The 14864-nt window shown below is 46.0% G+C and overlaps 2 protein-coding genes across 2 annotated transcripts; both read right to left on the bottom strand.

Annotated features, from left to right (window-relative positions):
* Positions 1 to 3087: 3087 nt before the first annotated feature.
* GL218_01877 (putative UDP-N-acetylglucosamine-peptide N-acetylglucosaminyltransferase SEC) lies at positions 3088 to 10899 on the bottom strand (the record flags this gene model as incomplete). Its single annotated transcript, XM_033578362.1, has 8 exons — positions 3088 to 3735; positions 3790 to 4399; positions 4463 to 6421; positions 6488 to 6698; positions 10195 to 10519; positions 10583 to 10703; positions 10800 to 10833; positions 10896 to 10899. The coding sequence occupies 8 exons, from the start codon at positions 10897 to 10899 to the stop codon at positions 3088 to 3090; spliced, it is 3912 nt and encodes a 1303-aa protein (XP_033438563.1).
* Positions 10900 to 11668: 769 nt separating this feature from the next.
* Positions 11669 to 14351, bottom strand: GL218_01876 (Protein transport protein SEC23; the record flags this gene model as incomplete). Its single annotated transcript, XM_033578361.1, has 7 exons — positions 11669 to 11693; positions 11748 to 11947; positions 12010 to 13107; positions 13166 to 13648; positions 13710 to 14004; positions 14062 to 14192; positions 14259 to 14351. The coding sequence occupies 7 exons, from the start codon at positions 14349 to 14351 to the stop codon at positions 11669 to 11671; spliced, it is 2325 nt and encodes a 774-aa protein (XP_033438562.1).
* Between the last annotated feature and the right edge of the window lie 513 nt (positions 14352 to 14864).

Below are 14864 nucleotides of genomic sequence, written 5' to 3'. Positions count from 1 at the left end.
CGGCGAATGGTAACATAGAGTAAGACCGGGCAGGGAACTGACGTAGACCAAGATAAAGCATATATGTTAGGTATAGAAAAGGTAGAAAAAGTATAAGAGCACAGAACATAGAATGGTGCATGTGTATTGGTTGTAGGTTTAGATATAGATTGGGGGTAAAGTTGAACGAATGAAGGGGCGGGATGGGGACGAAGATGGGACGAAGATGGGACGAAGATGGGACGAAGATGGCAAAAGATCAAGTTACGTTGAGAAGAGAAGGTAAGCATGAATGAGTACGAGTATGAGCGTTGGTAATTGTAAAAATAATACATAGTTTAGGTAGTAGCAACACCAATAATAGCAAATAGCAGCAGGAGAAGGAGCAGTATACCTAATAAACGGTAGTAGCATGCTGCAGGCGGGTGTAGATCTGTAAGTTCTAAGAGACCCACATCCTTCCTATCTTCTCAGCAGCCCTCTCATCAGCTAAGTGTTCATCAGGTACGTAGCAATGTTCCTCCCCCCAAGTTTCCCCCCGTCTAACCCTTCTCTAAGATAGATACATAGTGATTACCAATATACCTACCTAGGAGGTAAGTATATGGCCCACCTACATACATGTAGGTTTATGTGTATGTGTACCATAGTTGCTAATCTAGCTGATTCGTTCTAAACAGGTGCTTTCCATGGATCAAGGTTCGTACCACCTGTATTCTTTAGCTCCTAGCCTTTTTTTTTTTTTTTCTAACTTAAGCATAGGAGATAGGATGAGGGAAAAAAGCAAGTCTGGAAAGACTTCCCAAAAAAAAAAAAAGGAAAACGTCCAGCCACCGCCTCTGGCGTCAGGTAAGGTAGGTAGGTAAGGCAGGCAAGGCCAGAAAAATAAGCGCAATACCTATGTGGATAAGGGGTTGCCCCATATCCGCGGCCAACGTAGTGGGGGATGGGGGGAATTGCATACAAGTTCAACGCCTTCGCTTCCTTCCTCCCCTTTTGCTTTTATACTTGTGATGTATTTTTTTCTTGTTCTCCTTATTTTGTAATCTCATCTTCCCTCTTCCACTTTATTCATCTCACTACACTTCGCTGTATCTGTATAGACCGATGCTATTAGCAGTAGAAGTTGTCATTAAAGATACCCGCGTATCATTCGATAAATAAGTTTAGGCTTGGGCCGTGCCGGTTTGTAGGTTCAGGCTAGACGAAGCTTCAAGTTAGATAGACAACTTAGTTCCTGGCTAGTGGAGAACCACGAGGCTTAGGTATTTCCGATTTGAGATGGCAGCTACCAAGTGTGGTTTAGACTCAAGATGATTTGTTTCGCGAAGAATCGTCCGTAGTATATTCGAACGACTAATCCACACGACTCAATTATTATAGGTATGTACATGTATGTATACTATATACTATATACTATACGTATACATACGTATAATCTTCGTGTACTTTGTATGATGTGCTAGATGTCCTGTATGTATGCATGTGTGTATGTTGCATGTAGGTATGTGCGAACCCCAGATCCGACAAGGGGTCCCGGACAGGCCTCTCCTATGTATTCTACCCCCTGCTTGGTACCATACTTATACACGTAAGTAGTATATAAATTATTTGTATATAGCTCGAGTATAGGTACTTAATCAAACGATCAACATGACCCAGCCGTTTAAAGTTCGTTAGGGTGACGATCTGCACATGTGGCTTTTTTATTTCTCTAGCGACCCATTGACTTGGGATCTTATCTTCACCGGCTGAAACTTAAAAAAATATATAGTTATATTTACTTACGGTTAGACATTTACTAGGATTCTTCAGCCTGTTAGGGGTTCTTGACAGGCTTATTGTGTGTAAGTGTGTGTAAGTTTTTTTTAATTGTCAGTTCTTAATAATTCTCTAACACTACGAATATAACTATAATGTTTTATTTAGTTATAATATTTTATTTATTTATATATCTAAAGTATTCTCTAGGACCTATTCGTCACCTTAAAACGGTAAAGCCAAGCGAACCTAGCATCTCTACCTAGCTTACGGGGACCTCCCTTGACTATTTGGTCGATAGTGCTAAAGACGTCGTGACCGTTGAAAAAAGAACTTACCCACAGATACCTCAGCCGCACCTCGTCTTCTTTCTTCGCCGGCTGAAACCATCCACCCCCACCACAAGACCAAAGGAAGAAAAAAGGTAATGAGCTAGGACGAGTCGGCACATTTCCATTCATTAGTACAGTAGTACATGTCTAGTATACTGCGGAGACTACCTAACCTAACATGTATATACATATATAGTTTATGTATTATGTAGGTATCGTATCCCAAATATCCAACTAGCCTACCTAAGCGTACATTTGACTTACTCTTGCGTAACCTCAACCTTGATTTATCAAGCCACCTGTCGCGGACTTTAATGCACTTGCTGTCTTAACAATGAGTATAACAACAGTCTACGATTTTTGAGAGGGTTGCGGCTAGTCTAGGGGTATTCTACGTATGAAGAGCGAAAATTATAGTTTTTTGTTCTGTTTCTGTTGGTCATGATGAATGATAAGAAGGGAGAAGATAAAATAATATGAGAGATGAAGAAAAAATAAATAAAAATAAAAGAAACTCATAACCGAGCAACATAATTGGCTTTACCCATCCGTAGGGCATCAGCTCTGGGTATATTTACATGATTCCATCGACAGCATAGCCTAATAAATTCACGCTGCCATAATACCAAACGCCCCTGCCCGTCGCTGCTGAAACGACTACATATGTCTGTCCCAAAGGTAATGTAACCCTACCAGCACTTGGTCCGAGTCCGCTACCTGCTCTATCATAGAAACTTCGAGTTCTTCGTCCAAAGCCAGCCTAATCAGGTTCAAAGTGCAATCAGAAGCTTTTTGAAATCCTAACATGATTCATAGTCCATTCAGGTTTCCCTCTCATGTTAACCGGAACTCCCATTGCTCCCTCATAGATAGGCCACATATGAATGTCATGTGCCACATCCAAAGCCATGAATATTCCTTGGCCGGTACCGAATACCTCCGAGCTCATTTCCTGCCCACGTCAAATACGAGACACGAGGGTATTATAACCAACCCCCAACCCGGAAATATCTCACTATTCTTCTATAGGTAGATAGATGTCACCGCCTTGCCCGGCCACCCAACGCCGCCATGCTTCTTCGTATGCCCACTCTAAATCAGACACCCATCTTCGTGTGTTGAAGAGTGCGCATTTCCACTTCGCTTCGAAAAAAATCTTTCGCATCTCGGCCAGTCGTCCGTTCCCCTCGCAATACTCTCCATCCACGTACCGATAAGTCAAGCTTCCCGCAAGTCTAGTTGCGAGCGCTTCGTAGTCAGAGTCACCGGAAGCGATAAGCTCCCGGGCAACTTCATCCCCAGCAGGTGTCTTTGGTAATGCTCCTTTGAGAATCGACGCTGCCATGCGAGAGCACATCTTATATGGATATCTCGGTAGTGTTAGTAATGGAGTGCTTGACCACAAGACATCTGCAGCTGTTGTGTGTGCGTTGCACTCTGGTGTGTCCAGAAAGAGGTCACAGATACGCGCCCGCGAAATGTGCTGCTGCTTCGGCGCCACGTCTGTAAAGACGATCCGACTTGCCACCTCTTCACCCGCCCAGGCCCTAGCTGTTTTCTTCAGGTTGTTTTCGCCGAGCTCAGGGAATCTGAGAAGCCACAGTATGGCTTTGGGGACGTTGGAGAGGATACGCAACCACGTGCGAAACGTGGAAGGGTCAATCTGAATGGTACAGTTAGTCGTGGCTAACATACGCCTTTAGCATTAAGAAAATACCTTGTATAACTGGTTAAAATTGCCAAGTATAATAGTGTCGTCTGGAAAATTCGGAAAAAGCTCCTTGCGCATCTTCCATCGTCGTCGTTGTTCGTCTACCCAAGTTAAACGCCTTTCGGCCGGATCACACGATTGCGCATGGTCGCAGCAAAAGAACGTATCACGACAGAAGACGATATTTTCGGAATACATCCATTCACCCTCTTCGCTAAACTCGTCATCTCGAAAAACATCCTCCAAGTCTGTGTTGCTTCTCATAGGTCGTAGTGTGGATGGAGGAATGGCGGTTCTATCGGCTAAGATGTAATCACACCATTCAGCACCGAGGGTACCTGCGAATCCCATGAAAGACATTTGGATTGGCGCCGGTCGGGCTGCGAATATCTCGTTCCTAGCGCCTCGGGTATAACCGTTGAGGTTAACAAGAATATGAATCCCATCTTCGACTATCTGTTCCACGAGCTTCTCTGAAGGCCAATTGCTCACGTCGCGAAATACGGGAGCTTCACGCTCTATTTGCAACCGATGAACCGATTTATCGCTCGCCGTAGTAGCGTAGCAGAAAGCTTTTGCTCGTGATGGGTCGTGAAATCCGAATACGGATTGCATTCTGTATGTGGTTTATTAGCGAAACAAGAACCATTGACGCGTTATGGATGGGCATAGAACTTACAGATGCGCGAGCGGATGATTATTGAAGTCCGATGATACATATCCAATATTGAGGTGTGGGCTGGGCGGAGGGGGCGGCGCATACACGGAATTGGGAAGCCACGGCGACTTGAGAGTTGAGCATGATATCCTCGCGGCGTTCCGCTGAGAAATCATACGTATATCCTTAGCCGTCAATGGACAGGTGAAGGTATGGAAAGGAAGAACAGTTGGTGCTGCTGGCACAGCCAGAGAGGCTGGCAGCTTGAGTCGTGGGTATCCCGACTGCGATCCGCGGTTGTGAACATATTTATCTAAATACCAACGGCGCATCGTCACTTTCATTGAACGCTCCACGAGACGAAGGATCTTCGAGCCTTCCCACGGTTGGCCTGCCCACCTACGCAGAGCATCCTCAATATTCACCCCTTTTCGTGTCCCCTCCGCCGCTAGGAAATTGACCTGCGAAATTAGGAGTTCGAGGGTTCCATTTCGCAAAATGCCTGCGCCCCAATGGCAAGACTCTGCAAGCTGCTTTGAGACAATATCAACGACTTTCTTTATCAAGCCACTGCCAGTCTTTTCCATTTTAGCGTCCCGAAGCATCCCCTTATCATCAACATGCCAGCGGTCGTATGTTCCACCATATAGCAGTACACCACCTCGACCACTCCAATCACAGACGGAGTTAAGAGCTGTAGAAAGACCACAGACCGCTTCCGCGAAGTCAGGGTTAGAGTTGACAGCACGCCTATAATACATGATAGCATCATTAATGCGGCCACGGTCCTTGACAGCATTGGCAAGGTTCGTAAGGGCGATATCAAAGTTGCCATCACAAGCAACGGCCTGCTCATACATTTGTATTGCTAGATCAAGTTGGCCAATATCTTTTAGTAGGCTTCCGAGGTTCGTATGGAGATGAACGTGCTTGGAGTCTAAGCTTAAGCCATAGTTATAATAGGCAAGAGCCAGGGCGAGACCACTGCCGGGAGCAATTCCGGGTATCGGTGGTATGTTTGGGCTTTCTAGGATCTGTAGCTGCGAGGCAGGACTGGTGTGCTGAACGCTGGCTAATAGAATCCCTACATTGTTGGCCGTCGAAGGGCTCTCGGAGAGCGATAGGGATAAATAGTAGAGCGCTAAAATGTCGCCAATTCCAGAGGGCTGGCGTAATAGCCTTGGAAAGGAACCACCATTCGACATGGCATCTTGGAATATCTTTGCTAATGATAACAACGAGTTGCTAGTGGTAGAGATTGCCGACCTTTTCGGCGCACCGTCCGGCACGAAACGCAATCCAGGAAGCTCGCCATGGGCCGCAAAAACTAATTGGGCAGTATGCCTTGCCTTCTCAGGGGGGAGCAGCAGTGGTCCAGTAGATGGAGTACGAAGGCTACCCCGTCTCGAGGGTCCGCATATATCCGTGGGAGATAGGACTGACTGTATTCTGCGTATCAATGAATTGATGCATTTAAGCCTCTTCCCGGCACTGATAAGCACGGCTTCTTCGAAGGCTTCAGAAGCCTGGTCGATATCTTTCAACGCATATAGCATGTTCCCTTTAGCGTGAATCAGAGCTATAATGCGGCCATTCTCGTTGCCACTGACGCAATAACCACTTGAACCAAAGCCAGGTAATCTTGACCCTTCAACGCTATCGCTATTGTGTATTGGCCCGCAACGTTGATGCAGGTGCAGCTTGGCTTTACTGTACCCAGAGCTGCTGATTTCTCTACTTCTATCGGAACTGATATCGCAGCTAGACCGATCGGGGAGACGAAGAGATTGTTGAACAAAATTAATTATATCAACAGCTTCCTTACTTCTATGACTGGAACATAAAAGCCCAACGAGATGCTCGACAGCTTCTAGATAACTGGGTCGCAAGTGAACAGCCCGCAGCCAATGCTGCTCGGCCTCTTCATGTCTATTTAGGCAATAAAGAGTTGCCGCAACATTTGAAATCGCCTCAACATGGCTTTAAGCACGGTTAGCTTAGTAAAATCAACAATAGGAAGGAGATAGGCTTAGAACAAGAACCTACGTCTCATCTAGAGATATGATCCTCTGAAACCACTCCAATGATTGCTCGTAACGTTCAAGGCCGTAATGTAAACAGCCGCCGAGTACCATACCATCAACCCATTTCCAACCACTTTGTTCGCACAAATGAGTTAGCATCTCAACAGCGGCCTTAGCACTGGAGAGGGGCTTGACCGGTAATCTCCCTCGTTCAGAGTCTGTAGCAGGGTATCCTAAATTATCACCATTGAATGGGTAATAGAAGGCTGAGCGGGAGGCTTCATCGTCTCGTAATTGATATTTAATAGCATGCTGTCCGTACAAGCTCGACGACCCGTCAAGTTGAGGACTAAGTATATGATTGCTACCATTATTCAAGTCTCCATAGCTATGTGTGTCTCGGGAACGCCGTGGGGTGAGGACACAACTGGGATGATTTGGAGGCCTTGGTAGCTTTGGGAATATAACCATTTTAGAAGACCTAGCATCCTGAGCAGAACGACCTTGGGACTTCTTGCTGTAATGCAAGTACGCTAGAAGCTCAATATATGATCGATGAGCGTTTGCAAGAGCCTTTTCCCTGAACATCGCAGGTGCAGAATTCTCATTCAGCTCAGATCTAAGTCTACCATATTGAGTAGATTCAAGTGTAAGAGACTCTAACCCTTGGGACTGCGTATGTAGACCTATTGGACTGTCCCCATAATGGGCCATGGTATTATACGGTGTCTTAGCTGGTATGAAGGTACTGGGTGAACGAATATGGGGCATTGGCGCATAATTTAAAGTGTGATAGTTCAAACTACCCGGGTGTGCACTGGGGTGATAACTAGGGACGTTCGTCTCAGGCCAAGCCGAAGGCGGGAGCAATCCTCCATTATCAAATATAGCGGGGCATGGAGAGTGCTGGTATATAGGCTGTAGAGCTGTTGGTATATTGACACCATTATTATAAGGATAAGCAGCCGTTGGTAGTCCATTAGGAGTAGCATCGACGGCCATGGGGGTACGAGAATCGTTAATGAGCCCACGTCGCCAACCGCCTGCGAACGCCAATGAGCTAGAGTCAAGAGCGAGTCCACCATGATCCGGAATATTGAAAATTGGAGGTGGCTGAAGTGACCAGTCGTCAACTAAGGGCTTAATATGATGTTTCATTGTATGATGGTCTTGGTGTGGATAAGCCGCGGTGGGCAAGATCATATGCTTTAAAGGCGGGGGGCCCGAGGCTAGCTGGGCAGGGTTGCCATCATATCCAGCATCTATCGTGCCATTCGGCGTTTTGCGTCTAAGCTGGTGTTCGTCGTGATCGGATATGTGAGATGGGATCCTGAAAGCATTCGATCTCGGATGCATCGGTAGCGATGGCGGTGGTGGCTGCGAGGAGCGGATGGGAAAAGCGCTGTGCCCAGAGGTAAAGCCAAAACCCAGTGACGGTTCAGACGCCCTCGAAGCAGTGCGAGTGTAATATTGAAAGGAATGGCGATCCTGCTTGCGATCTAGCTGAAAGGGCGACGAAGCGTCGAGGTGATGGGATGGATGCACCATCGGGTGCATCTGAACAGAGGGTAACATCTCTCAAGGACAGTGTAGGCCTAGAAAGGGAAGTATCGAGGCCTAGGGTCGAAGGGAGGTCTCATTATAGCCTGCTGGTTAGAGCACGGCTGAAGGAAGCTGACTGATATGCATTGGGAAGTACGTATTCAATTCCAGCGCTGACAACCCAAGTAGAAATATCTTAGCCAAGGGGACTGAGCCGAAACTATCGTCCGATGTATACCTTAGTGACCAAGTCCAGTCTTCCTTTTTTACCTGATCTCTAATCTCTAGTTCAAAGTTAACTAGCCCCTCACCCTCTGCTCTGCCTCGCACGACGCGAAAGCTCCGGAGCCAGCCAGGCGCAAGGACGGAGGCGAGGCAGGGAAGAGAGAGATATGCGGAGGGGAAATAATCGAGATGCAAGAGACGCGGTTTTCGAGGTCAAAGCGGAAGCGAAGTGGATTCCAATAAATACCTATGGATAGAACACCTTAGTATAAGTTAGATGCAGATGTCTATAAACAGCCTGAAAGATGGTTGGTATGCTGGTATGGAACAAGGAAGGTCCCGTTAAAAGTTGGCGTCGTTGATAAGTTCCCCGTGTTCATGTCTAGGTTAGAATTATGTTAAATGTAGGTAGGTATGTTGTAGGTATGCAGATCCTAGTAGAGGGAAAGGCTATGAGGGTTGAAAAGGACGGCGCTTGCTTGTACGTGGGGGGGCTGAGTCTAAATCGATTTTTGGTTCACGTTGGTCTCCATCAGCTCCTGTCACATTTCTTCGGCTTAGTGGGGCCTTAGAATAAGGACGTTTTAGGTACCTGCCTCAATGAAAATATCCATGGCGTATTCGCCCCAAGTACATGTATATTTGAAGTAGCATCAAGGAAGTCCATGTACCATGCACGTTAATTAGGTACATACGTACATTACGTACGCTGCGCAGGCGTGTATTAAAACTTATGCAGGCTGCTGACATATCGAAAATTTACACATTAAACATACTAGTTAGTTATGCCTTTAATTCTATATATGTAACTGGTGAAAAAAGACAATAGTAAATAAGTAAAATCAGAAGAGACAATAAGATATATATATATATTATCAAAATCTGGCATCTTACACCGTAACGTCGCTTAGGTATGATGATCAGCTACCTCTAGAATGCATAAGAAACCGCCACATAGTAAGCCACTCAGTCCTAGAAATGCGAGGTTACAAATTGTGACTTAAATGCTAAGTGCTTATGCATAATCAAAGTACCTAAATGTATATACGTACCGCACCTTGAAGCAATGGAAGAGAGCAAAGAGAAAGTATAAGGCTCGTTAAAAATTGTAGTAACATGATATGATAGGTATGTGCTTTATCAAATATTCTCAGAATTATTCTTCTTACCTTCATCCCTAACTAACTGTAATGAGTAAACACTCATAACACCGAAAGTAGCTTATTATAAAGTGCCACTAATAAGCCGCATCAGACTTTGAAAGAGAGATGCAATACTAAATGCAAAGATAAGCAATACGAATATTGGGCTACACAAGGCTATCAAAAATTAGATCAGCAGGCAGATAGTTGCAAGACTATTAATCAGTAGTAGGATGACCTGCTGCCAGCAGGCGGTAGGACTTAGAAACAATATATCACGACAATATACAATATACTTACCGAATAATATACCAATATTATACAAGGCTAAGTCACAATTCCTCGTGGGCTCGCAGTGACATTTTTTTTTTACAAAGCATATCCATGCTGCATCCTGACCAGCAAATACAAGAAATAATTGGGTATTCAAATGTCGACCGAGCATGATGGACCTCAGCCTCCACGCTTTAGTAGCAAGAAAGCCGCGGTGAGTAGTTGGTCGGATTTCAATATTCCTTGACACGAAATAGAAATAAACCATGGGGAGCTAGGTTTATTTCAGAGTGTAGGCAAGGGTGTAACGAGGGTATTCGGGGGGTGTGGAGTGCATGTCACGGAAACAGCGAAGTTTGTTTCATTTCTCAATTCAGAGTGTGTCGGCGACGACTATCGCAAGCCATTCCTGAACTCCTGTCGAAATATGCATCGAAAAAAAAGAAGCCCATTTTCAGCCCACCCAGTCCATATTTATTCTTCCGGAACTATGTCGGCTAGCGTCAGTAACTTGTATAGTAGAGGGAACGCACTAGTTATAACTTACTGTCGATCTCGCCACTCTCGATGTCGTCGCTGATATCCTTGGGGCTTCGTCCATCCACTTGGCAGCCTACACTGAATGCTGTTCCTAGGATCTCTTTGACGGACCCCTTCAGGTCCTTAGAGAAAGACTTGAATCGCATTGTTCGGGCAATCTCGATGATGTCGTCGAGAGGTACGCTCTTCGAGTGCTTGATATTCTTTTCCTTCTTCCTGTCACGGGGCGGCTCCTTCAATGCCTTGATGATGAGGGAGGATGCTGTGGGAACGACGGAGACGGCGGCTTGACGGTTCTGGATTGTGAGCTTAACGGTGACTCGTAGGCCTTTCTATTAATCAAAACACTGTCAGCCTGGCACATAGATTTCGCGCCATATTAATTAAACACATACCCAGTCGCCAGTAGCCTTTGCGATGTCTTCTCCGACCTTCTTGGGCGACAGACCAAGGGGACCAATCTTGGGGGCAAGCGCCGATGAGGCACCGACCTCTCCACCGGTCGCTCGAAGGTGGCTATAAAGCTATCTGTCAGCCTCGAATTCGGAGCAATCACAATTTCCCGTCCCTAGCAAGATTGAAATCGGATTGATGTTTTTTTTTTTAACGTACATGACCTTCACCTCATTGGGATCAATCTTGGGAGCTTTATTCTGTAAGTTAGCTTGCGTTGAAAAACTAAACGGGATCGGGGATTCATTGACATACGCATCTTCGCTCAAATATAAAGTCTCACGAGTTTGCCAATAAAAACCTTGGGGAGACTTTTTGCGTAAGATGTTGTGAGCCTCGTGAGCAGCGCTTGCAAATAGGAGGGTGGAAGTTGAAAAATTGGTCTTGAGGAAATTCAGTTGTGGGCTAGAGAAGCCCTAGACAGTGGGGTTTGTATTTCGTACTCGCGATATGCTAGATACGCAACAGCCCTAGATGAAATAAGTGGGTCGATGTGAGCAAATTGAGAATTGATTGGGTTAAAAATTAAGGTGTAGCATGCACCTTCGCTTCATCGATTCAAAACCAAGGGGCTGAAAATCATGGATTCAATCTTACTTACCTAACCTAGTTAACTCCGAAAAGATCTCGATTACATAAGGTTAAACATTTACTACCTTGTTACTTTAAGCCGATACGGGGATGACCATGTAATCGCCTACCTGGGTACCAAGGTGGAAGCTGTAAAGACAAGAAGGGTCAAGAGGAAAACGACACATACTATATCAACGAGGACATACGGTTTATTGACGCATAAACTGACTGCTGTCTACAATAATACTGAGTACATGAGCCACTCCGAGCCAACTTCGTTATTTTTTAAGAATTAGTATACTATAAGACTGACACTCGAGATAGAGAGATCGCCTAAATTCATCATAAACGGAGTTCGGAGAGACAATCATGACGAAGTAGCTGTTAGGCCCAAAAAGCTACGTAGCACAAGCATCGTAAACTCCTCGTCTAAGGGGGTGAGTTTTACTACACAATTAATTTGTCCCGCTCACGGCTAGCCTGTTGTTATATTGTTAGTGTTGAAAGTTGGGCTGGGAGTATTGGATTACTAACTTCATCAAGTGGTCCATAAAAGTTTGCAGTGATACATCATCAGTAAAGATTGTCTGCGCAGTCTGTGCACCAACACCGCCGTATGCCCCTGTGGTGTGTGTCGTTGACGGGTTAAGTTTTGATAGTAAAAACCGCGCTTGCGAGCCACCAGCATCGCATACAATAAACCGAGGGAGTGGGAAACGGTCTGCAATAAGATCCTGTTCGAGGAATTAGTATTGATATCATGCTCCATCATCAAAGCAATCATCTTCGCACTTACTCTTGCGTCTTCTTTTGGCTGTTCCAGAAGCGTGGCGAAATTCTCGTAACCTTCTTGATCCTGATACCCCGCCTTCTTCCATTCTGCAATAGTTTCTCCATGAAAGATGAGGATGTGGAAGAAGGTGTCCAACAATAAAATATGTGTAGGCTGGATAGAAGTCGAGTCTAACAAGACAGGCTGTCCTCCATCCTGGTCGAATGTATACGAATCGAGAGTTGGTTGTATCATGATGAGAGAATTGCTCACATCTTCGTGATTCAGCACATGGCGATAAAAGGCTGTCTCATCGGGGGAGTTGTTGAAGACCTGTAGGAACTGGCTTCGCCGGAGGTGAAACATAAACTGGGGGTAGAGAGTGAAGTTCTTCTCCAGCCTAAACGAGGAAGGATCATCTTTCCTGTAGTCAGCAAAACGTGAACATAATCGAATAAGCATCCGATCCACCCATCGGAGAACATCGGGACCATCATCAACCTCTGCCTTGAAAACGGCAATTCTTGACATGAGTACCGCGGCCGCTTCCTGGTCGAAGGACTGTGCGATAGCAGGATCTCCGGCTGGGCCGCTCAAGTTCCTAGCAATAGTAGTTACACGCAAGTGGAACTGCCCAGAAGAATGCTGGTAATACGTCAAGAACTGCATCATACCCTTCTGCTGGCCCTGCTGGTGTTGCGTGGGGCCTCCCTGACTTGCAATTTCGAAATAGACGCCGTAGCTAGCATTGGGGTCGATGCCACACATCTTCCACGAGCACGTATTACCAATACCACACTCGGTCTCTCCAACCGAAGTTGACTTCTTGTTCAATGACACGGCGTGTCCAATCAAGCCGGTAACCTTCAACTCCTTAGTTGTCAAAACTTCGAGGACAGCATTAAAGCCCATTAATAGATTATCATCCCCGTCCTTCTCGAAGACTCGAATAAATGACTGCTTAAACATAGATGATGTGAAGCTATCGGTGAGAATCATATGACCGCCTGTCGAGTTACACAGGCCTTTCATCTCAAGCAATCCTACTTGATCTAAGCAGCCGGCGAATATATCTATTATGTGGCCGTTGTGGGCAGTCCGCTTCGCAAGATTATCGTAGAACTAAAGGGGTTAGCCACCAAGCGAGCCCAAGTGTATACAAAATGAGAATAAAACCAACCTTAAGTGCTTTCTTATAATATTTGATGTTGTCACGATCAATGTCGTGATGTGAGCGAATTGGTTCTCTTAATTCAGGACCAACGACCATTCCTGGGCCTTCAGTTGCAGGGCCGCCAGCGAAGAGCATGATCCTGCCACCAGCGTTTTGGAAGGAAGACTCAAGTAGGCCAACAGCAACGCTAAGGGCAACACCAGAGCATCGAAGATTTCTCCTATCACTAGCGACCGGCCAAGGATCCTTCTGCAATTGTTCGAGGATCTTAGTGAGCTGAAACTCACACTGCTGGACGGGTAACAAGAATCTAGTGGCGGGCCCCATGGGCAACATAGGTCGACCAGGCTGCTGTTGTGGCATGCCAGGGCGGAGACTCGGGGCAAGCAGACCTAACATCTCCTGAACTTGTTTGGCAGAATAGTCTTTACTACCACGAAAAACGTACGACTTGGCGCATTCGGTATACCCGATCTCGTGAACTTGGGCCTAGGGAACTCTGGTGTTAGCAATAAAAATTGCCCCGAGATTAGGGGTGAGATAAGCGCACCATTGTTCCATACGTAATCAGGCCAACCAAGGCATTCTCGGGGAGGAGGCTCAAACTCATGATGAGCGACTCCTTCAAAGCCGACAGACTATCCTCCTCTTGACACGTATCAACAACATAGAGAAAAATAGGCGGGCTGGGTGCTGGTCGTGAGAGTCGATACTCGATTGTTGTGTTCGACGGATGCAGCTCGGGGGGGATGGCATTGGGCGTGATGTCCTTGTAATGAGGAGGAAGAGGGTTCCTCGAAAGGCAGAATGGGCAGATCCATAGACGTGCCCTAACGTCGACTTGACTGGGTATCATTAGCTATGCGATTCAAAATCATGGTGGAATTTCGAGGGCCACTGACCAGAAGGGATTCAAGACAGAGCGACACGGTTGTTTACACGTCACGGGCTCGAATTGTAGTAAAGGTGTATCCGGCTTCTCTTTCAGAGGGGTGTAGAGAGCACCGATGGGAACGACGAGGCGGGATGCTTCCTATGCAAAGCTTCAGATTACATGCGCTCACGAAGATGCAGCCAGAACAGCTGAGGGCCAAGTTACCATTCGGGAGCTGGGGAAAACATTCCAACTCAGTCGAACACCGTCACGGTCTTCCACCTCGCTCCATTGTTCTTTTAAAGCCTCGTAATCCATATCGTCGATGCGCTCGCGATAGCCCGCCAAGCTTGTCGGACGTCGAGTATCAATACACCTGTACACCTACAGCAATTGCTGATAGTGGATTGTATACAGTATGTGTGATGTCCTAAGCGCAGTGCAGTTTGCAAAGCCAAGACGGGCTTCGAGATTAAGAGGGAATTTCCTTCACTAGAGTCGCGGTGTGTGTTCGGTGTATGGTATTCGATGATATTTCTAGGTTAGTATGCCAACTGCAAAAGCTTAAGGACAGACTGGCTCTGTGGGGTAGGAGCCAAAACCAATCTTGATGTCGTTCTATAGGTAGTGTACATTACTAGGTACCTACCTATCTTAGGTACTTTCGATATGGACAAGTTGCATCCCAGGACCCAAGGGGGGAAAAAGCATGGGCACTAATCCCTGTAAGATTTGCATATCGTTTTTTATAATGTTACCTTTTAAATGCATGCTCGTGTTATCGCTGTCGTAAAAGTGCAAGTACAATGTACATCGGGTACATTCCTCCGT

The sequence above is a fragment of the Daldinia childiae genome (genome assembly GCF_008694065.1).
Source record: "Daldinia childiae strain JS-1345 chromosome Unknown Scaffold2, whole genome shotgun sequence".
Taxonomy (NCBI): domain Eukaryota; kingdom Fungi; phylum Ascomycota; class Sordariomycetes; order Xylariales; family Hypoxylaceae; genus Daldinia; species Daldinia childiae.
This window is presented reverse-complemented; position numbering and strand designations above follow the sequence as displayed.